Source organism: Heloderma suspectum, chromosome 4, assembly GCF_057233095.1.
Source record: "Heloderma suspectum isolate Gila_16-S chromosome 4, 16-S_ref, whole genome shotgun sequence".
In the NCBI taxonomy this organism is placed as follows: Eukaryota; Metazoa; Chordata; class Lepidosauria; order Squamata; family Helodermatidae; genus Heloderma; species Heloderma suspectum.
The window spans coordinates 19,122,020-19,146,265 of record NC_139461.1 but is presented as its reverse complement, the minus strand read 5'-3'; the positions used below and the strand labels follow the sequence as shown (position 1 = coordinate 19,146,265).

Below are 24,246 nucleotides of genomic sequence, written 5' to 3'. Positions count from 1 at the left end.
AATCTGCCTCTGCTGGAATCTGACTTAGTTTTTGATGTTCCACATTGTTGTTGTTGTTGTTGTTGTTATTCTTGTTACCAAAGACTTACAAAGCACCTAATGTTTGCTAAGCACCAGGTTACAGATGTTAAAACATAAGACAGTCCCTGCTCCCACTTCCACGATCTAATAGCCATGATATAAAAGGAAAAAGGGATGAGGAGGGAAGAGGAAAACAAGCAGTATAGCAGCAACTCCTTCTCTGGCCAATGGATGGGGCCAGGTTGGATTCCCCTTTGCTGTGATGTTTTTTCTGGAAGAGAGGCGGTGGTGTCTCCCAGTGGCCCTTGTTCCCCTGGCTGATGGCTGGGTGTGCTTCCTTTCTGCTCTCTAGCCCCTGGACATTTACCAGATATGTTTATCAGAGTAGAACTCAAATGTTGGAATCTGTTATTCTTCCAGAGGCATAGTTTTGGAATTTTGCAGGCTGAGTAAGGTGGGCTCCCTGTTCTCTTTTCTGTCTTTTTTTAATGTCAAAATTATACCAAAGAAATTTAAAAAATGAAAATAAATGAAATGAAAATCCCTACCATGGCATGTAAACTCATTTTTTTACAAATCATTTTTTGTTTTTTGTTTTTATTGCATTATTACACTTTTTTTTCAAAAAGAAAAGGTATTGAATTCATAGTGCTAAAAACTGGGAATGGTGTGGGTTGTTTTTGTGTGTGTGAATGTTCCCCTGCCCCATTTCCCCACAAGAATGCAAATAGTTGGGGATTTTGCTCTTTAATTACTATTGCAAGATTTCGTAGTTGTCATGGGTGGACACAGAGGTACAGTTTGCCATTGATACATGGTAAAAAGGTTCCTTACCATTTGAGCAGGATGAAAAGTTAATATTGATCTTTTATGAAGTGAAAAGCCTTGTTCTTTTGTTTCCTCATTAACCTTAGAGTTTTTTTTTAAAAAAAGAATCAGTAACACCCATTCATATAGAGTTGTATTGTATTTCTAGGGCTGGCTGCTGGCAACCAGGTGAAGGTGAAGTCAGTCCTTCTGTCAGTGAAGACTGCTTGTATTTGAACATCTATGTCCCAGAGAACACTGTAAGTACTGAATAAGTGAAACGTATTAGCCTGGTTCAAGTGGTCTCCACGGCATAAAACTACACTTGGAGAAGGGGATGATGGGTCTGTGTTGTTGGCTCCACCTTGACATCCTTTGTGGCACTGGCTACACCCCCTGAATGTTCACACATTAGCACATACATCTGTATAGGGAACATCTATTTTGATACGATTGGAGCCCCTGGATGATTGTGTGGAAGCCGAGGCATGATATTCTATTACAGCCTTCCCCAACCTGGTGCTGTCCAGATGTGTTGGGCTACAAGTCCCATCATCCCCAGCCAGAATGGCCCTGGATCATTCCCCAACCCTGGATGGCACCAGGTTGGGGAAGACTGTTCTATAAGTATTCCATCATTCTGTAATCTTTACTTTGACGAATGACTAGTTCTTAGATACCTTGTTTTTTCAGTTCAACGTTCTGTATGATTGTGATAAACTCATTTCAGCATTACTGAATGTGATTGCTGATTACTTTATTGTCCGTCAATTAAAGAAGCAGATGTAAAATGTACCTGCAAAGCGCACATTGTCTGGAACGCCTTGAGCCTCCTTCCCGCTTGAAAAATCCTTCAGGGGTTCCTGGCAAGTGTGGACCCACCATTTTAATTCCACTTCCAGCTAGTTGTAGAAATGCAAAAGCAAAGGACTTCGTGCACAAACAATGCCCCAGTCAGATAATTAAAACATACAGGACTGGACCCCAAGGGCTACTTTAAGGTCACACCTGTGGACCAACCAGTGCAATCACTGGCATCTTTCCTCACCTTTGGTTAAAAGAAACAAAACTGCTTTAAAATACTGAGAGTCTGAGTAGAGGAATGGCAGTGTGTGTGTGTGTGTGTGGTGTGTTTTGGTGGGGGAGGGTGGATTGTGCATGTTTACAGATGTTGCTTAACTTGCATGGATTTAATTAATTTGTTGTTCATTTCTGAATTCAAAACAGTGATCTGGTTGATAGTTACATGGAAACCTCAACTGGTTATGTACTAGCCTGTTGTGGGGTGTTTTGGGTGTGTGTGTGTGTGGGGGGGGGATTGGCCGGTGACTTACTGGCTATGTTTGCGATTTCTTAAGGGATAAACAGATGGGATGTAGGCAATCTGTGATCAGAAACTTACAGTTGTTTTTATTTTATCCATGCTCAGATGCTCCTGATGTTTACTTTAAAGCAGACACAGGGGGCTTCAATTTTGAACACAGATGTGGTGCTGCTGGGGGGAGGTGTTTTGCCCGCAGGGGCAAAAATCTGTCTGTCTGTCCGTCCGTCTGTCCGTCCATCCATCTACTATATTGATGAATATTATCTGTGGCTTCTTGAGTTTTACCCCCAGTTCTTTGTTGTCATTCTATTTTAAATTCCTTCTAAAGTGTATCTGTTTCCTTCTTCTATCTCTTACTGTGGCAGGGTGGAAATCTACCAGTGCTGGTGTTCTTTCACAATGGTGTAAGCGATGATAACCAACCAAAGAGGACAGTCATCGATGGATCATATTTAGCTGGAGTCGGCAATATCATGGTTCTTACTGCAAATTACCGGGTTGGAGTCTTTGGCTTTCTTAGCACTGGTACGTTGTAGCCATGGTTGAACAAACAAGCAGTAGACAACATCAGGGCATTGCAGCAAATGCATCTCGGGTAGGGTGTGTGCAGTTTGGATGCTTGCTTACTTGATGGCTGCTAGCTTGGTGGTGATGGACTGGAACATCTTTCCTTCCTTCTCCAAGGGCTGCCAGTTCCTGATGGAGCTCATGTAAGAGCTGTAGTTGGAAACGATGCCTATTATATATTGTGAAATGCTCAGAGGCCCCAAGAGCAGATTCAGTGGCTCTGCCTTTCATTCTACTCCTTTTCTGGTCCCTTTGCCCACCTTCTTCTCCCACCTTCTATAACCAACATTGCTCTAGTTTTGCCCCACAGTACGCCCTGTTGAGTTAGCTTTTAAGCAAATGTGTTTATGATCCTGACTACCTTTTTGCTATGGAATGGCAAGGTGAGGCAGGCCATTGACATGATAACTCCTGATTGGCTCTGTGGTTTTCTGCAGAGCTTCAGGTGATGAGACTGGCCAGTTGAAGGCTAGAGCGCCTTCGGCATAGGACTCACCGTGAGGATGATCAAATATGCATGAAAGCACCTAATTCTACTGCATGGCCGTGAAATCAGCAAAGAAGTCAGCTACTTTTCTGTCTCCACTGCATCCTCAAGTAGCTGTCCAGTAGAGTTTTTTTGAGTGGTATGAGCCTTAGTGTCATCCCCCCCCCCCACCCCCCAGATACTATGCAGGTACCCTCAGAGGCCCACTGTGACAAGTTTGCCATGCACTTTGAGGACAAATTGCCTGTCTCCATAGCATTCTGAACACCAAGGTTGAGGCAGGTCCTGAAGAGGTGTCCAATGAATCACCTTATAGAGTGTTTTTGGAACAATTTCAGTAGATGTGGCCTGAGGATGCAGACAAGACACTTGCAGCGATATGGCTGACCATGTGTGCTCTTGGCCCTTGCCCATCTTGGCTTAGCAGGACTAGCTGGGGAGGTTTGGCAGGGTGGGTCATAGAATCATAGAATCATAGAATAGTAGGGTTGGAAGGGGCCTACAAGGCCATCGAGTCCAACCCCCTGCTCAATGCAGGAATCCAAGTCAGAGCATCCCTGACAAATGGCTGTCCAGCCTCGTCTTAAAGGCCTCCAGTGTGGGAGAGCCCACCACCTCCCCAGGTAATTGGTTCCATTGCCGTATTGCTCTGACACTCAGGAAGTTTTTCCTGATGTTCAACCGGAATCTGGCTTCCTGTAACTTGAGCCCATTATTCCGTGTCCTGCACTCTGGGATGATCAAGAAGAGATCCTGGCCTTCTTCTCTGTGACAACCTTTCAAGTACTTGAAGAGTGCTATCATATTTCCCCTCAGTCTTCTCTTCTCAAGGCTAAACATGCCCAGTTCTTTCAGTCTCTCTTCATAGGGCTTTGTTTCCAGTCCCCTGATCATCTTTGTTGCCCTCCTTTGAACCCTCTCCAGTTTGTCTGCATCCTTCTTAAAGTGTGGTGCCCAGAACTGGACACAGTACTCCAGATGAGGCCTAACCAGTGCTGAGTAGAGGGGAACTAGTACTTCCCGGGATTTGGAAGCGATGCTTCTATTAATGCAGCCCAAAATAGCATTTGCCTTTTTTGCAGCCACATCACATTGTTGGCTCATATTCAGCTTGTGATCGACGACAATTCCAAGATCCTTCTCGCTCGTAGTGTGGTTGAGCCACGTATCCCCCATCTTGTAACTGTGCATTTGGTTTCTTTTTCCTAGGTGCAGAACTTGGCATTTGTCCCTATTAAATGCCATTCTGTTGTTTTCTGCCCAGCACTCCAGTCTATCCAGATCACTTTGAATTTTGTTTCTGTCTTCCAAAGTATTAGCTATCCCTCCCAATTTTGTGTCATCTGCAAATTTGATCAGCATTCCCTGCACCTCCTCCTCCAAGTCATTAATAAAAATGTTGAAGAGCACTGGGCCCAGGACTGAGCCCTGTGGTACCCCACTCGTTACCTCTCCCCAGCTTGAGAAGGTCCCATTGATAAGCACTCTTTGAGTCCGATCCTGTAGCCAACTGTGGATCCACATGATCGTTGTTTCATCTAGCCCACTTCGAGCAAGTTTGCTCATCAGGATATCATGGGGCACTTTGTCGAAAGCTTTGCTGAAGTCGAGGTATATGATGTCTACAGCATTCCCACGGTCTACAAGGGAGGTGACTTGATCAAAAAATGAGATCAGATTTGTCTGGCAGGACTTGTTTTTGACAAATCCATGTTGGCTTCGAGTAATCACGGCATTGTTGTCAAGGTGCTTCCAGATGGATTGCTTTATGATCTGCTCCAGAATTTTCCCAGGGATTGATGTCAGACTGACTGGTCTGTAGTTCCCAGGTTCCTCCTTTTTACCCTTTTTGAAGATAGGGACAACGTTAGCCCTCCTCCAGTCATCTGGCACTTCCCCGGTCCTCCATGATTTCTCAAAGAGAATAGACAGCGGTTCTGAGAGTTCTTCTGCCAGTTCCTTTATTACTCTAGGATGCAGTTCATCTGGCCCTGGAGATTTGAACTCATTCAAAGTAATGAGGTGTTCCTTGACCATATGCCTGTCGATCTCAAGCTGCAATCCTGCCCCTTCAGCCTGTACTTCGCCTTTGCCAGGGGGGTCATAGACCCTCTTTTGGGAGAAGACTGAGCCAAAGTAGGAATTGAGCACCTCTGCCTTTTCTTTGTCATCTGTTATCATTTTGCCATCCTTATTTAATAGCTGAACAACCATTTCTTTCCTCTGCCTTTTACTATGCACGTAGCTGAAGAAAGCCTTTTTGTTGTTTTTAGCATCCCTCGCTAACCTCACCTCGTTCTCCGCTTTAGCCTTCCTGACGCCATCCCTGCAATTCTGTGCTACCTGCCTGTACTCTTCCTTTGTTACTTGGCCTTCTTTCCACTTCCTATATGTGTCCTTTTTTGTTTTCAGGTCATCCCTAAGCTTTTTGTGAAGCCACATTGGCTTCTTCTGTTGTCTTCCACCTTTTCTTCTCGTTGGAATTGTTTGTGATTGTGCCTTGAGAATTTCCTTTTTTAAAAGTTCCCACCCATCTTGGATTCCTTTTCTCGCTAGCATTGTTTGCCATGGGACCTTACTGATCATTGTTCTGAGTTTATTAAAATCAGCTTTCCTAAAATCCAGGGTACGCGTTTGAGTACACTCGGCTTTTGCTTCCCTTAGAACCAAGAACTCAAGTACAACATGGTCGCTTTCCCCCAGAGTTCCTGTAACTGCTACTTTATCCACTAAGTCATCTCTGTTGGTTAGGATCAAGTCAAGGATAGCCGATCCTCTAGTTCCTTCCTCTACTTTCTGTAGGAGGAAGTTATCCGCCACACAAGTCAGGAATTTCCTGGAGGGGCCATGTTTTGCAGAATTTGTCTCCCAACAAATATCGGGGAAATTGAAGTCCCCCATTACTACTACATCATGCTTCCTTAAAACATTGGCTATTTGCTTTTCAAAAGTTTCATCCTTGGCTTCTCCTTGATTGGGTGGCCGGTAGTAGACTCCGACCACCAGGTTCCTTTTATTCTTTGCTCCATTTATTTCAACCCAGATGCTCTCGATGGGGCTACCAAGCTCCTCCTCCTGTATTTCTGTGCAGAGATATGTATTTTTCACATACAGTGCAACCCCGCCTCCCTTTCTGTTCCTCCTGTTCTTTTTGAACAAGTTATATCCTTCAACTGCTGTATTCCAGTCATGAGAGTCATCCCACCAAGTCTCAGTTATACCTATCAAGTCATAATTTCCCTCCTGTATTAAGAGTTCAAGTTCGTTCTGTTTGTTTCCCATACTCTGGGCATTAGTATATAGACATCGAAGACCATGTGCTTCATAGTCTGGCTTTCTTCCTACATGTGTCTGAAGACTATTATTGGGCGCTATCAGCGCTGTTCTCTCCATTGCAGTGCATGCGCCTACGTCCATTGTTACCCCCAACATTACATCTCCCTTCCCCGTAGGATTCAGTTTAAAGCCCTCCTGATGAAGTTCTTCATGCTGTGGCCAAACACATTCTTCCCAGCCTTTGTGAGGTGCAACCCATCCCTAGCCAACAGTCCATCTTCCAGGAAGTATAGCCCGTGGTCCCAGAATCCAAATCTCTCTCGTCGGCACCACCTTCGTAGCCAGTCATTCACCCGGAGTATTTTTCGTTCCCTTTCTATCCCTCTTCTAACTACTGGAAGGATGGATGAGAAAACTATCTGGGCCCCAAAGTTCTTGAGTTTCCTTCCCAAAGCTTCAAAGTCTGACGTGATCTATTCGTAGCTCCGCTTGGCGGTATCATTTGTTCCCACATGGATGAGAAGAAAGGGATACCTGTCAGTGGGCTTTATGAGTGCAGGCAACCTTTCAGTCACGTCTCTAATCTGTCCTCCCGGGAGACAACATACCTGGCGAGTCCACGGGTCTTCGCGACATACTTGGGTCTCGATCCCACGCAGCAAGGAGTCTCCCACTACTACCACTCTTCTCTTCTTCTTCTTGTAGGCCTGGGTTTCATCGCCTCTGTTTGACTGACCTTTAGCCTCTTGCTCACTCTCATGCAGGTTCCCCTGTGATTCTTCCTCTGCAGGCTGTCCTCCAGTCTCATCTGCAAGTACCTGGAATCGGTTCCACAGCTCCACCGCTTCCACTGGTGCAGAGTGGCGTCTAGTTTTTCTTCTCCTAACTGTCACCGTTTTCCAAGGAGTATCCTCTACTCCATTTTTCTTCTCCTCAGCATTTCCCACTTCTGCCTCATCTTGCTGTTGCTCTTCAAGCTTCTGGTCTGCCCTTTGCTGCTGTAGTTCCCCCATTCTGTCCAAGAACTCTTCGTGTTCTCTTATTCCCCGGAGGGTTGACAGTCGCCGCTCCAGTCCACTTACTTTTTCCTCCAGCAGCGTGATCAACTTGCACTTGTTGCAGGTGTAGGCCATGTTGTTCTCAGGCAAGAAAACAAACATGGCACACACCTTGCAGGTCACCACCACTGGAGAGTCTTGTCCTTCCATAGCCCCGTTTCCCTTTTTGTGTCTAGCTTTGTGATTGTTCTAGACTAGCCTGTGCCTGCTCCTCTACTCAGTAGAGGTTAAAAGCAGAGTCCCACTGGTGTGGAAGTGTGTGTTACAAGACAAATAAATGGGAAAAAGTTAGTTAAAAAAAAAAATGTTAGGGGCCTCCCCCTTGACCTCCCCTGCCGAACTCCCCTGGCCAACTCCTGTTTGCTCCCCCTTTCCTCTCACTCTGGTCACTCACTCTCTGGGAGCTTGCCTGCTTCTGTAGTCCCTGGACCAGCTGGAGCAGCTTGCTCTGCTCTGCTCTGCTCAGCTGGGAGGCAGGAAACAGACTGAAGCTTCCCGCCCAGTCAGCTGCTGGGAGTACTCAGGCCACACCCCTCCAATTCAGTTGGAGCTCTCAGAAGCTCCTGGTGAGCTCACAGCCAGTCAAGGGAGTGTTTAATACATCTTTACATGAGGGAGTGGTGCCAACCTCCTTTAAAGAGGCTGCCCAGAAGCCATCCAACTGCCATCTAGTTGCAGTATCCAACTCTGCTGCTACATCTCCCCTGATGATGTTGCACCAGCAGGGTCCACCGCTGGTGCAACAGGAAGCTAGTGCTTCCTAGAACAACTCTGGAAACAAGCCGAAATGCTCATTTCTGGAATAAGACAGGTTAACGGAGCTCCGTTCTGCTAGCTCTGCTGACTTGCTCCATTCTGTTAATGAGCTTTTCGGCTCATTTGTAGGTGCCTTAGGAAGTGCTAGCTTACCATTGTACCAGTGGTGAATCTTGCAGGCACACAGGCAGCATTGGATACCACCCAAAGGACCTTAAGAAAGGAGTCCAAGGGCCTTGAAGTTGCCCATCCATAGTTAGCACCTGGACAGCAGACTAAGCAGGCACACATGATCAGTCTTCCCACTATGGTGGGATGTCCTATTATATTTCTATTTCAGTTATAATAATTCTTTCTAAATTTGCATCTGGACATATAAATTAGCATATGCAAATGGTATGCAAATCTGTACCCTCTTTTGTCCTCTTTTTTGGCGATGTACAAGTAGGGATGTACGAATTGTGTTCCTTCTGTGCTGCTTGACTTCCGCAGTTTGCATCCAGTGCTCTGTTCCGCTGTTCAGAAGCCCCCGGAATTCTCTTTTTTCTGCTCCGAAAATTATGTGAATAAATACGTACCGATAAACGTAATTCCTGTATCCATCCGTCTCAGCGAGTCTGCATAACTTCCGGAAGAATCACTATTTTTCGTAAATGCTTACATTTTTTTTTTTGCCTCCCTTGCGGTGCAGTAATTACTTTCAGCAAAAACATTTCCTCTTCCTTGTAGGGGCTTCCCAAAAGAAGGCTGTCTTAGGTGTGCCTGAGAGATAAACAATTTGTTGAAAGCAACATTATTTTAAAGAAAGAAAAATGCTTTTTAAGTGACCCTGCCAGTCCTGGAGCCCTGCATGATGTATTATTCTCCCTGCTGAGCTTTATATTTCCACATCCAGCGTTGTTGTTGACGTTGTGAGGCTAAAATGGAGAGGAGAACCAACTCTGTGCATGTCTACTCAGAAGTAAGTCTTATTGAGTTTGATGCGACTTACTCCTACACATGTCAGCACCCCACTTGCCCCCAGCTCAGCTTTGTATTTATCTCAGAAAGAGCACACAAACAATTTATGTGGTTGAGACCGGCCCAAAGTCACCCAGTGAGCTTCCATAGCCAAGTGGGGACTAGAATGCCCCATCTCCCAAGTCGCAGTCCAACACTCTAACTACTAGACTACACTGGCTGCGTAACCACTGTCTAACCAGTGTCTACACCACACTGCTGTTATGAAACTCATGATAAAGAGAAAGTAGAATGGAAAGTTATTTCTGAAGCAGTCACACTTGTACAAATGCAGCATGATTAGCAAGCTTCTCTTTGTTTGAATAAAAAGCACACTCTGCATATGCTCAGGGAACTGACAAAATGAGGAATAAACATACCAGGGAATATGAAGAACTATATTCTTCCATTATGTGTGTGTGTAGGGGGGGGAGGGAGCTTCTCCCCCAATCCAGCTGTTCCCCTGGAAACCCCCTCCCCCCATTCACCCAAGGGTCTTCTGAGATAACCTAACAGGATATTTGATCATGAGCTGGATGTGGAAATACAAAGCTGAGCTGGGGGCAAGTGGGGTGCTGACATGTGTAGGAGTAAGTTGCATTGAACTCAATAAGAATTACTTCTGAGTAGACATGCACAGAGTTGGTTCTCCTCTCCATTTTAGCCTCACAACATCAACAACAACACTGGATGTGGAAATATAAAGCTTAGCAGGGAGAATAATATATCATGCAGGGCTCCAGGACTGGCATGGTCATTTAAAAAGCTTTTTTCTTTCTCTAAAACAGCGTTGTTTTCAACAAATAGTTTATCTCTCAGGCACACCTAAGGCAGCCTTCTTTTGGGAAGCCCCTACAACGAAGAGGAAGTATTTTGGCTGAAAGTAAACTCCCCAGTGGAGAAGGAGGATTTCAATTTAAAAAGAACACAAGGCGGTAAGCACAATTTATTTTAAAAAAAACCTTACGTATTTATTACTGTAATATTACTATCTTTCCAATTTACGAATTATACTGCGTATTTATTTACGAAAATTTCGTGACTCTTTGCGAACGACAACAAAAAAAGCTGCATGATTGCTGGCTCTGCAGGACTTCGTGGTGCCGCTTCGCAGAGGATTTCGTGGCATAGACTGAATGGAATTCGATCCCATTTCTGTCTGTGGCGGAATTCTCTGACATCCCTATGCACAAGTAGCCAACCTAGCTCCAGGGTATTGTGGGGAATTAAAATGCCCCCCCACCACTGAGTGATGTGCTGTTGCCTCAGGTGCCCTGGAGCACTGTGGGACCATTTAAATGGCAGCTCATAGCCACCCATGACACAAGGCAGACATCAGCTCTGGAGGGCTGGATGGTGCTGTTGCGCTCATGTCTTGCTTGCTTGCTTTATTAATAATTAATAAATAAATAATTTATTTATTTATTACATTTGTATCCCACCCTATGTCATTACTATTTCATGGGCTTATGGGCTTCCCATGGGCAGCTGGTTGGCCACTGTGATAACAGAATGCTGGACTAGATGAACCTTTGGTCTGATCCTGCACACCTATTCTTATGCGCTGGGAGATGGAGGTGACCCTGCTCATCATCTTCATCAGGGAACTAGTGAATGTTTTTGAAAATTAGTGCACAAATTACACTTTCCCAAATGTGTGTTCTTTTCTTGTTGTGACGATGCCTTAATAAATATACCTTTTCATGCTTGCTGCTGGTCAAAAGTTTTGAAGTGTAAACTTAGTTTACTTGACAGGGTTGTGTGAGTCTAGATGGGAAGGAAATGTTACAACTCCATGTTGTTCTCCAGCTCCTCCGTTCTCTGGCCACAGAAAGTTATTTCTGGCTATTTCGTTCCTTCCTATTTCAATGAGCTTTGTGCAATGTCTTGCATAATCTTCACTGCTGTTGCATTAATCTACCTCAGTGGTGCACCAGGGTCTAATCTGTTATGAGCTGGAAGGCTGTAGTAAATTTAGTTGACTCAGATTATGGGGTATGGTTATTTTCTCTTCCCTTTTGAGTCTTTATGGAGAATTCCCCTTTTATATCAAGTTCCAAGCACTTCTGATAAACATAATCCACCAAGTGACACTCCAAAAATAAGTGTAGTATATAAGAATGTCCTGTAACGCTACTTGGGAACATATATATTAATTTTTAAATTTTATTTATTACATTTTTATACTGCCCAATAGCTGAGGCTCTCTGGGCAGTTCACAAATAAAACCATAATATACAAGATGACAAGACACAATATAAAACTTTTAAAAGTTTAAAAGTACCACACAAAACCTAAATAAAACTGAGCAGCATTTACAGCCCAGGGAACGAACAGAACTTGAAATGTTTTGACCCAGTTGTGGCTTGCAATTTGCTGAAGTTCTGTATAGAAATATTTCTCTTCTCCGTGTTCTTCTGCTAAATGCACAGCCCCCCCCCCCCCCGCTTGTCAAATTCTATTTTTCTGCCTGCAGCTTGTGGTGCTATTGCTGGTTAAGGCAGTTCACTACTCACAACCAGGGCCGACCCCAAACTTTTCAGCGCCCGAAGTGATGGACAAGAATTTTTGTGAACTGCCCAGAGAGTTTTGGCTGGGGGCGGGGGGTGGTATGGAAATATAATAAATGAAATGAAGATGGTTCCCCCCCCCCAATTCCATGGACAGAAGCTGACCAGACTAGCAGTTGAATCCTCCTCCAACCCTGGTTGTTTCTACTGCACCTTAGGACAGCAGGGTAGCTTAGAGGGCAGAGGACATAACTGTGGCACACATACAGTTCTGTGCTCCAGCACCTTGACATCACTCCCTGCCCGCCAGGTTGTGCCATCTGAGGCAGTTGTGTCAACGGTTGAGCCCTCCCAGCATGTTGGTAGTCAAACCAAGAAGTTGATCTCAAAGTCAATAAGCTTTATTATGCAAATCAATCAGTCCCTCAGCGGTTCAAGTTACAGACCTCAGCATCCTAAGGCGAACTAATGCTAACTACCCTGTTTAAGCTGGCACAATGCTACTTAGACTACCTGAAGATCCCTTTGAGGGATGCTCTATGGTTAGGGGAACAGTTGCTGCAAATCTGGCACCGGCCTTCAGAACAGAACCTGAAAGGCTTTCCCAGTCCTATCACAAGGGAGGGTCTTCCCCTAGAGACTGCTTGTAAGGGGCCAGCTTTGCAGAATGCCTTACTTCCTGAAGCTCTGCCTCCCTCTTGACCTGATGTCTGTTCCTTGTCTCTGTTGCTCCCACCTCCTCCTTCCCCGACCCATGAGTTGCTGTCTTCCCACAGAGGGAGAGGTTATGGTTGGGCTTTGATCCAGCTGATTAGTCTGCACAGAATCTTCCCTGTCTCTGTCTCCCTGAATCTCTGGCCCCTTCCCCAGCCCTTTGCACTGTTCCTCCTCCTCAGAGTCCTTTTCCACAGTTTCAGCTGAGAAACTGGGCCAAGTCCTGACAAGTTGCCTCAGCAGTAGGGCCAGCCCTGTTCAGAACTAGAAATGGATGGACTCACCTCTGTCCATGCTGTTGGGCGCTCACTGAACCCCCACCGGCTGTATGACCCTGTTAGGCTCCCTGGATGAGCTGCCACATGGTTCGTGGGTGCTCGGTGCGCACCCGGCAGCTGCCCATCCCTCAGCAAGCCACCATTTTGCATAAAAATTGTGGTTCGGTGTTTTTTTTTTAAATATAATGTTGCATACACATGGACCATTTATGCCTGTAATGTGGTGTAAATGGCCCCTTTACAGCTGCCATTTACATAACATTACATTTATGAAAAAATGACCCACCATTTTTACACAAAATGGCGGCTTGCTGAGGGAATGGGCAGCCACCAGGTGTACATGGACCACCCAGTGGCTTGGTATGCAGGGTCCAGTAAGTATGGTGATCCTTGGACTGGGGTCTGGAAGGCCAGGCAGGTGGGAGTCTGCCAGGCTTCACCTCCCCCTTGGACCACTGGCAGCCGCTATGGGGTGATTAGGATCCCATATGGCGAATCATGCCATTGGTCCATCAAGCTCAGCATTGCCTACTGTACGTTGACTGGCAGTGGCTTTCCAGGGTTTCAGATAGGTAGGAGACTTTCCCAGCCCTACCTGTACATGGTGGGGATTGAATCTGGGACCTTCTGCATGCAAAGCATGAGCTCTGCCACAGAGCTACAACCCTTCCATAGTGCCAGTGGAGCTTCCCCTTTTTTTAAGCCCTTGCAAAGGGGAAGGGGAATTTAGGGAGGGGAGCGGCTGGGTAGGAAGCTTTATTTTATTTATTTATTCACAACATTTATATACTGCTCCACATCTAGACAGATTCTGTGGCGGTGAACAATAAAAGATAAAAAGACAAGAAGATAAAATAATAAAAATACGTATTAATTTTTTTATTTTTAAAAACAAAAAACTGTGGCTGGTCAGTCAAGGAAGCCTTCCTGAAATAAAGATGTTTTCAGGAGGTGCCAGAAACAACACAGTCTTGGTGCTTGCCTGACTTCCAGAGGCAGGGGGTTCCATAGATAGGGGACCTCCACACTGAAGGCCCTTCTCCAGGTGGACTCCAGTCAGGCCATAGGTCCATGCTGATTCACCAGAAGCAGGCCCTCCGATGACCTCAGTGACCGGGCAGGTTGATAAGGGGAAAGGTGCTCTCTGAGGTATCGTTTGAACCTCCCTAACCTGTCTGTGCCAGTCCCCATCTAGATCAGGGCCCCTTGTGTTTGCTTCAAGGTTAAAAAAAAAATGGTGAGGATAAGCTGCACGCTATGTATTTACCCCACCCCCACCCCCTGCCCACATAGACACTGTCAGGCCTTGTCTCAGTCTTGGGGGAGTGATAGCTTGTGACACGGATTCTGAATCAGAGGGGGATGCTGTGGAGTCAGGCCAGTGGAGTCATCTGGCTTCCCAGCTGTGGGAAGCCAGATGACTGAGAATTCAGTTCTACTAGGCCTCCCACAAGCCAGGAGGGATGAGACTCAGGGCATTGACACAGTCTCTCTTCCACAGTTAGGAGACCTGACTTTGATGGAGGCCCTTGCTTCTTTACCAGGATTGTCTTCCATGGGGATGGGGCAGCAGGGGGAGGACTCAGAGGTTGGACTCGATGGCCTTGTAGACCCCTTCCAACCCTACTATTCTATGATTCTGTGACTGTGGAGGGGATGGGCTTCTGGGGTGTGTCCCAAGTTGCGGCATCAACTCAAGAGAGCAGAACAGGGGTGTCCAGTGAGGTGTAGCACGTGTTTGCGAGCTCAGTTTCCTTGCCAGGATTGAATGTCTGACAGTGATTTTTCATAGCCACTACCCAGTTTTTAAACAAAAGCCACAGGCAGTAGAGGTTGCTGGACACAACATCTTTCTAACCTGAAAAGCTTCTTTGTCTTGTTTCCTTGTTGGGACTATAAATTTGTTTGGACCTATTCTGTATTCTGAACCTGATTCTATCTAGATTTGTTGTTCAGAAACCCTGAGACTGAGGAACTATGTCATAATCGGTTCTCTCCTGATTTATATTGGGACTGTAAAGGCCCAAAGCCAGTTACTAGAACTACTACAATAAAAGTCTTACTGAAACCTGAGCCTCAGTGGTGGGAAGTCAGGACTTGACACACACAGATGTAATTTCTAGAGGGGAATATGTGGCCCTCAAGACTACTGTAATGTGCTATACGTGGGGCTGCCTTTGAAGATGGTTCAGTAATTCTAGCTTGTGCAGAATGCGGCTGCCCGAGTATTGGTGGGGGAGAGCCTATTCAATCACATAATGCCTATGCTGCACCAGCTGCACTGGTTACCGGTGTGTTTCTGAGTCCAGTTCAAAGTGCTGGTTTTGACCTTTAAAGCCTTAAATGGTTTGAGACCAAGTTACTTGAAGGACCCCCTTCACTCATATCAGCCTGCCTGCATTTTGAGATCAGAAAGAGAGGACCTTCTCATTTGCCCACCCATGACAGCAGTCAGGTGGGTGATCACACGTGAGAGGGCCTTCTCTGCAGTGGCCCCACACCTTTGGAACAAGCTGCCATTGGAGGTCTGCCATACTCCATCATTGCAGACTTTTAAGAAGGCCTTGAAAATATATTAGTTTACCTTGGCCTTCTCTTGATATGACTACTATTATTACTGTTACTGCTGTTAACATTGTTGCTGGTTTTATTGTTGGCTTTTATTGTTTTTATGTTTTTATCACTTTTAATATTTTAACTGTTTTTATGTATTTTATTGCTGTATGCTGCCTTGGGAGGGCTTCTGCCCTGAAAGGTGTCCAAGAAATATTATAAATAAATAAATTGTTGGATCGCAATTCCCATTAGCCCTAGCAAGCATCGCAAATGGTTGCAGTCCAACAACATCTGGAGGGCCACATGTTCTCCATCCCTGTTCGAGAGACTAGCAGAGGAGGTTGAAGTTTCAGAAGGTGTGTTGCACACATTTGCACACATCAGCAGCATTTTTGAAGATCCCCAACGTCTCCTCCAAAATAGGGGAAGTATTTTACTGGGGTAGGGACCAGAAAACAAAGCATTGTCCTTGGTAAATGCAGACTGTTGGAGCTTATGAGAGGTGTCAGGACTGAAGTTAGGTAAATAAAATAAATTTACCAGTGATCTTTTGCACTGATACTGGCAAGTTTCGTCATCAGTGGAAATGGAGAATTATATAGTGTGTGGAAAGGCATTCATTTTTTCCCATGGCAAAAGGCAGGTGTGTGTCCTGCAATTTAGGCAGTCTGGAATCATATGGTATTTAATATCCAGCTTCTGGAACAAAATCAGCATTAAATATATGAGCATCCAAGGGGCCATTAAGCCACATGTATAAGAGAGCCAGAAGAAAATTGACGTAGCAGGAGAAGTGGTTAAAAGGGATGGAATATATGTGTACAATATTATTCCTGCAGCTGCGTTAAAATCCAGCCCTTTTAAATGTGCCTAAGTATAGAGTTAAAAGCCTAAATGTGCACGCCTGCTTTAGTGTCTCTGTTTAAAAGCAGCATAATAGTATAGTACTCCAGGGGATTTCGTTCCCTTATAATAAAAATGCTTCTTTATTGCATGATGATATAATTATGCATTGCTGCTTCTGTTCTGATGACTGTTGCAAAATATGTCAAGAAGTATGTCATTGTCGCTAGAGACATGCAGCCCATAATTTGGCTGGTTATTTCAAATCCAGATTTGCAAGACAGTTCCTTGCTGCACCCCCACCTGCCTGGTCTGCTATGTCTGTATGCCTCATCAGCTCCCTTAGCTAGGGCTTGTGTGAGGCTTTTCTCCACCGCATGCTTCTCTCTGCTCCTTAGTTTCTACCCTGCTTTCCCTCAGCTTGCTGCCTCTTCTCCAGTCCCAGCCTGTCAGTTCTCTGTCATTGCTTAAATCCCTGTATGACTTGGGACCAGGGAACTTAAAGATCGGCTACTCCTACACGAACCTGCCCTGGTCACTGCACCTCAAAAACAATATTGTAAAGTTGTCTGGGACTGTTTAGCTTAGAAAAAAGAATGAATGAGGGGAAGCACGATAGAGGTGTACAAAATTATGCATAGTTTGGAGAAAATGGAAAGGGAGACATTTTTCTCCCTCTCTCATAATACTAGAAGAACCCAGTGGGTCATCCCATCAAGCTGATTGGTGGGAGATTCAGGACATATACACCATGCTTGGTTAAACTGTGGAATTGTCTACCATAAGATGCAGTGATAGCCACCAACTTGGATGGCATTAAAAGGGGATTAGCCAGATTCATGAGGATAAGGTAATCAATAGCTACTAGTCATGATGGCTGTATATTACCTCCAGTTTTAGAGGCTTTATGTCTAGCAGTTACTGGGGAACATGGGTGGGAGGGTGCTATTGCACTCATGTCCTACTTGGGGGCTTCTCACAGGCAGCTGGTTGGCCACTGTGTGAACACAATGCTGGACTAGAAAGGCCTTTGGTCTTAGCGTGGCTCTTCTTGTGTTCTTATGACAGGCCCTTTTTGTTAACTCTGGGTTGTTTAGCCCATAAACAACCCAGAGAGTTCGGGTTCGGACTAGGGATGTACAAAAGTCACTTACCTTTTCGCAGCTTTGCTTTGCGGTGGGGGGGGAGGCGCTTCGCTTCTCCCCCCGAAATTCAGGCCAGGGGGGGAGGCGCCCCGCCTCGCCTGCCCGAAATTCAGGCCAGGGAGACGCGCCCCGTCTCCCCGGCTGCGAACTACAAAAGTAAAAAAAAAACAACAACCCCGTGATAGGCTACGTAACGATTTATGCAGCCTATCACGGCTAGATCTCCAAAGTCAGCTGTGATAGGCTACGTTAATCATTACGTAGCCTATCACGGGTGACTTTGAAGAAAAAAAAAAGCATGTATGCAAATGGCGGCGCCCATGGGGCGCCGCCATTTGCATTCCTTATTTGGTCCCTGTATTCTACGTAAAGATTTACGTAGACTACAGGGACCAAATAAGGAACGCAAATGGCGGTGCCCCATGGGTGCCGCCATTTGTGTACGCGCTTTTTTTTTTTCAAAGTCACCCTTGATAGGCTACATAACGATTAACGTAGCCTATCCCAGCTGACTTTGGAGATCTAGCCGTGATAGGCTACGTTAATCGTTACGTAGCCTATCACGGGGTTGTTTTTTTTTACTTCACTTGTAATGGCGGCGGCGGCGGCGGCCGGTCGAATGACCGGCTGCCGCCCCCGCCCCCAACGAAAACCCGCCGAACCGCCGCCGGGACCCGCCGCTGGGAGGGACATTCGTCAAAGGTAAGTCCCATCCCGGAGGGGTGCGGGGGGTGCGGAGAATTTCACCGCTGATTTCGGGGGGCCGAATGTGTTGGCACTTGCCCCCCTGAAGTTTCGGGGAGAAATTCTCCCCCATCCCTAGTTCGGACAACATGCTAACAACCTACGAACAAGGCATTCATAAGGTGTTTATTCAACCTGGAAATGGCTCGTGCACTCTGTATGTCCCTGTAACTATGCTGCCATGACATGCGAAACAAGTCTGTATATTCAGAATTGCTTTGATCACTTGTAAGTACCCGCATAACATCCATTCTGTTCACTATTTTTTGGTAGGTTCCAGTGTGGCAAGTGGAAATTGGGGCCTTTTGGACCAGGAAGCAGTTCTGAAATGGACACAGAAAAACGTTGCAAGTTTTGGAGGAGACCCCAGTCAGATTTCAATTGCAGCTGACCGCAGCGGAGCAGACATTACTAGCATCCACCTACTTGCAGGAACTCTGGATTCAGCTCTCTTCAAGAGGGCATTGCTGATGGTGAGTGTTGTTTCCTCCAGACGGTAAGTTTTTTGTTTGTTTTTTATTTATAACATTTGTATCCCGCCCTATATCATTAGGATCTCAGGGCAGTGTACAGACAAAATCAATTTAGACAGTATAAAACAATAAATAATTTAAACAGCTAAAACATATTAAATCATGAAGCAAGCTAATACCAATTTAAAATCTAAAACAATAAAACAGTTAAAGCAGCATGCTACTTTAGGGAATGCATTTAGCCCTCAAAGGCTTTGGTAAAGAGCCATGTTTTTACTTGGTGCCTAAATGAAACCAATGTCTGCGCCAGTCAGACCTCCAAGGGGAGGGCATTCCACAACTGGGGTGCCACAGCAGAGAAGGCCCTCTCTCACATCCCACGACAGTGTATGTCTCGCACTGGTGGGACACAGAGGAGGGCCCCTCCAACAGATCTCAATCCTCAGGCAGGCATATATAGGGTATACGTTTGTTCTTGTTCAAATGTAAGTGAAGGATAAGGTAGTCTTTAGCTACTGGCTTCTGTTTGTTTTATAATGTTTTATTGCTCTGTTTTGATTTGTAACACTTTTATCCATTTTTTCAGCTTCACCAAAGTTTCATACACTGTAATACAATTTACAAGGGTATCGCCCATATAAATAAGTTTATATACATATTTGGGGAATGTGTGCGGTTGAAGATGAGATCTAGTTATCAGTGTACAAATTAAAATATGCTAGTTTTGGCACTGATAGCAGGTAGAACCTAATCTGGATCTAATTTAAGCAGATGTACATTCACAGCAGAATCTGGACTGCATCACTTTAGACTGCAGGTGGAATGCGCAACTCTTTAAAAAAAAAAAAACCTTCTCTACATAGAGAGAAACATTCTAAGCCAGCTAACTTCCTGTGTTTTCTACTTAAATTGAATGTTTTATGTGGCGAGTGTTAAAAATGTGATTCTTCCACCTGCTGTCTGAAGTCCAGGAAGGTCTCTAGTGCTTGATTTTGTCGAACATACAGCTCTGCGCCTTGAATTACCTGAAGTTGTTGACTCTGCAGGATCCTTTGTGTGATGTTTGCCCACTAATGTTGACTTCTGATGGCAGTCTGTGCTCCCTATGGTGAAAGGACAGAAGAAGGTCTGATGCTGGAGAGTCATTCTTAGGGCAAAGACTTCAGACTCTATAATCTTCCAGCTCCATAACTCTGTCCTGGAACCTAAAATGACTTCTGGTGGTGTAATGCTATAATTTCCCCAGTAGTACACTGTATTTCCATTGCATACTGACCCATGCCCTGGGTCAGGAGCTCTTGTATCTGTCATTCAATGAGAGTTTGGAATTCTTTTCAGACAATGAGATTAGTATTTTCTTATCACTATGCCTCAATAGTGTGTAGATTCTGGAAGCTCTCAGGGTTTTTCCATCACTGTTTTTTTAAAATGTCTTTTTCTTTTAATTTGCGAACATATATGCTTCTGTGAACCTAGGTATTTAGAAACCAAACCACTGCCTTATTCTTGGGTGGCTCCATTTGCTTCCAAGCTGATAGGCACCCAACTACCCTGTACTCTCTTAGAGGGAAAGATGTAGAATAGTTGGATGATTTGGGGAATTTCTTTTTAAAATAAATAAATACATCTTGTGCCTATGAAAGCAGGTGTAATGTGGGGGAACAGCCATTTTTAATTTGTATAGTAGTCCACAGAAATGTTGCTGTAAAAATCTGAGGGGCCTGGCACATGCACATTTTTTCTGTTCCTTATAAGTTGGTGACATATACCTTCTTGCTCTAAATTTCAAACCTAGACTCCAGGCTCTGTCTCTGAGGATGTGGCCTCTCCTTGACCAGAATATAATGACTGTGATTTTTCCAAGAGTTCAAAAAAAGAAAAAGAAAAAGCTAATATTTGAACACGGAGTGTCTCAGTTCCTTCATGGCTGTACTCCGTTTTCTCAGGTTTAGTCCTCATGATACATAAAGGTTGGTTGTGATCTGTACTTGTTCCGGTATATGAGAGACTGGGCCTTCTTCATGTTGCTCACATAAGGTTCAGCATCCCTAGTTAGGGCAAGATAAGAGGTGAGGCTGTTCCGGAGCCCATAGCTGAGGCCAGACTCCTCCATCCCAAGCATATCTTCAATTTCGTCATCATTCTCCTTTGATCTTTAAAAGAGAGAGAGAGAGAGAGAGAGGTTGTTTAATGTTTTAACTGTTGATACAGAATAGGCTACGTCTATGAATAGAGGAATCTGTCAATTTTGGTTTCTCTCCATTTCTCATTTTTCCAGTCTTAAGTTGCATTTGTCTCAAACTTGGAGAACTTATCCAGTCTTAAGTTCAGTGCATCCCAAACGCTGAGATTTTTTGTTAAAGTTCAAATGAAAATTCATAAGCATTTTTGTTTGCATTTTTCCTAATATACACATTGCTTGCAACCGGTTTTCCTAATATGATGCATTTTGAATGTTATTTTCCCCAATATGTGTATTTTTATATGCATTTTGTAATTGGAGAACTCCATCACAAAATTCGGAGAAGTGCAAATGTCAAAAGATAATTGAGTTTCATGTCAAAAGTGTGAAATTAAGTAAATTTGCATCAAACTGCAAAGTGAATGAATTCCCTCCCTCCCCATCCCTAGTTACATCCAGCCAGCTACCTCAATTGCTTAGGGCCCAATCCTCTGCATGTTTAGACAGATAAAGTGTCCTACAATTCCTGCTATGCCCCAGCCAGCATGGCTAGCTGAAGGGATGCTGGAAGTTTTAAGACCATTTTCTGTCTAAACATGCAGAAGGCTGTGCCCTTAGGGAGCAATCCTATGGGAAAGGTGGTTGCCTCCGAACTTGGAGGCGACTGCCTATCCAATGCATGGCGGGAGGAGCACAGAGGAGATAATCTCCTCTGTACTCCAGCCACCCTGCATTTGGGGCTAGATGGCCTATTTTGGCTGTCTAGCTGCAGGACATTGGAGCGTGGGGTGGGGAAGCTGGATGACACATAGGAAGTGTCATAGGGGCACTTCTGCACACCCTGCCTTGCCCCCAGGATCGCCCCCTTTTGTCCCGCTCTGTGGTGCTCTTACATGCACAGAGCACGGGGACGATCCTCGCCACCTACCAGGTGACTAGGGAGGGGGTGGGGAGGTGGTTCACTGGGAACCAACTTCGGAGGGTGGGCTCCAAGGTCAGTTCCCAGAAACTGCCCAATCCTATGGCCATATAGCCACGGTCTCGCGTCCATAGGATTGCACCCTTAGTTGCTTAGCAGTTTAATATAATGCTAAACCAGAAGTGTGGAAACACTACTATAAGGGAGTCATACAAATGGGGTTTTGTGCAACATTCTTGGGATGACAGGGCCATTTTGGATTGTGCCACATATATTGACCAGGTTAAGAACCCCCATTCTGATATTTGGACCCAGAAGGATTGGCATAGCCACCACGATGGATGTCAGATGTGTTCAACCAGCATACCTGACTCCCTAAATATCCTATATCTAGATATTAAGAGTTAATGCTAAAAGTAAATGACCCACACCTGCTTGTAAGCAACCACATAAGAAGCCCAAACAGTAGCAAAGCAGAAGTGGCTACCTCACACACTCGTCTTTTCCTTTGGGCTCTTACAGTGTCAGGAATAAAAATTTCCAAAAGAGATCCTCACTGAAGGGGAATGGTTGATTCTTCTTTCTAATGCAGTTCATATCTTATCCTAATGGCATGGTTGCTTTCTGGAAACAAAATTCTATGTGTGCCCAGTCATCTAGTTAGGTGTTTGCATGTAGGGTTTCCATTGTGGTCATGCTTACTGTAACCATGTCTGTGGAACATACACGTGTGCATAAACACACACTCTGTCTCTCAAAGTGAGGTGGTTTCTCTAGCATGGCTATGGTTGACCTAAATCTTGTGAGCAGCCCTGTGTAAAAACAACCAACTTTGCCTTTGGGCATCCACACAATTTGACTAATAAGGTGGCAGCTAGGATATGAACCAGGCCTCTGTTAGAACTGGATAGGATTTAGAGTGTGCTAAGGGATTGTTAAATTATTGTAACATTTAAGCGCTATGCAGGCATTCACCTGCAACAGGTGAGGGCTAAACTGTGAAAGGGATATGGACAGACATGCAAGTCCCACCTCCAACATGGTTCTTTTAAGGAATCTGAAAGGGGTTTGTAAGTGTGTTCAATTGAATACTCCCACAAAGCTCTCTGAGTTCAGGTACCCTGCCTTAACAGGTTTCCCAATTGTAGGTGGGGTTATAAGGCACCCTGCTGAATGTTTTTTACAAATCCCTTTCAGATCACTGTGTTAAATGCACAAAGATATCTAAGAGCAGTCGTGGATATGGCACAATCATCAGCAATTGTCTGACTCCCTCAACCTGTTTCCCTCCCTTTATAGGTCTGTTTCCCACTTCTCTTTTTTTTATTTAATGCTTGAAATCTTTTTTCCCCTTCTATGACCTGACCTCAGAAGAAAATTAAAGTCTAAATTTGAAGTCCACAACCAAATTCCACAATTGCACATATTGGGTTGGATCCAGACTTCGTCATATGTAGAGTAGATGCACTGAAATCCATGGGACAACTTTGTCATGACTAGCTTAAGTCTCATTGATTTCAATGGGTCTACTCTAAGCATTAGAATAAACCTGGATCCAACTCACTGTGTCAGGCATGAGAATTAAGCCAGCTTATCTTTGTCCAATTGAGTAATTTATTCCAGTTGCAGAATTGGAGTTCTGTGGTGGCAGAATCTCAGATCTCTTCTGGACTGAAATAACTGTTCATGAGCATAAGCTGTTTGAAGCAAATGGTACCTCTGCTTATCTTTCCATGTGAAGGTTTTGTTGCGCATCACCACAGGGGGCTCAGGGTTCCTTCCTTCATTGTTGATAGTGTGTTGGGTGAGGCAGGGGGTTGTGAGTATGCAGCAGAGGCCGTCGGCTACCTCTGGAGGAAGGAATGGACACAAAATGCATTTTAACCCAGAACTGTGTCTTGCCTTTCCAATTTGTTTGTCAAATTTCTATACTACCCTTCAATTCAATAACACCCTTGACAGGTTACAATAAAAACATAACAATACAACTACATAATAAACACCAAAAACAAATTGGCCAGCCTTACACTTGGTAACTGGTAGTAAAGCTATCCAAAACCAAGGACAATAATGCAAGTTTTTCTCCCCCTCTCATAATACTAGAACCAATGGGGTCATGCAGTGGTGCTGAATGGTGAAAGATTCAGGACAGACGAAAGGAAAGACACCACACAGCACATAGTTAAACCATGGAGCTCACTACCACAAGATGTAGTGATGGCTACCAACTTGGAGGGACTTTAAAAGGGAATTAGACAAATTCCTGGAGGATAAAGTTATCCATGGCTACTAGTCAGGGTGGATGTATACTACTTCCAATATCAGAGGCAGTATGCCTCTGTATACCAGTTGCTGGGGAACATGAGCAGGAGGGTGCTATAGCATTCATGTCCTGTTGTGGGCTTCCCACAGATATCTGGTTAGACACTGTGGGAACAGAATGCTGGACTAGGTAGGCCTTTGACTTGACCCAACACAGCTCTTAAGTTCTCATGTAGTGTGAAGGCAGCTGAGATTGATGAAGACCACTTCTGCTTCCAACAGAAGTGGAGTAAAGGAAAGGCTCTCTTTCTTCATAGTTATTCAC

At 44.8% G+C, this 24,246-nt stretch overlaps 2 protein-coding genes across 2 annotated transcripts in view; one reads left to right on the top strand and one right to left on the bottom strand.

Moving 5' to 3' along the window:
• Window positions 1-24,246, top strand: part of TG (thyroglobulin) — a 224,933-nt gene that overhangs the window by 107,544 nt on the left and 93,143 nt on the right. The window contains exons 39-41 of the mRNA XM_084851439.1: window positions 998-1,088; window positions 2,518-2,677; window positions 18,359-18,558. Coding sequence (XP_084707565.1) covers window positions 998-1,088; window positions 2,518-2,677; window positions 18,359-18,558 — 451 coding nt within the window. The remainder of the gene's footprint in view (window positions 1-997; window positions 1,089-2,517; window positions 2,678-18,358; window positions 18,559-24,246) is intronic.
• The window catches only part of SLA (Src like adaptor), a 33,118-nt gene continuing 26,782 nt past the window's right edge, over window positions 17,911-24,246 (bottom strand). The window contains exons 7-8 of the mRNA XM_084848763.1: window positions 23,377-23,509; window positions 17,911-20,711 (exon numbers count right to left, since the gene is read on the bottom strand). Of these exons, the coding sequence (XP_084704889.1) occupies window positions 20,507-20,711; window positions 23,377-23,509 (338 nt within the window). The 3' untranslated portion in view covers window positions 17,911-20,506. The remainder of the gene's footprint in view (window positions 20,712-23,376; window positions 23,510-24,246) is intronic.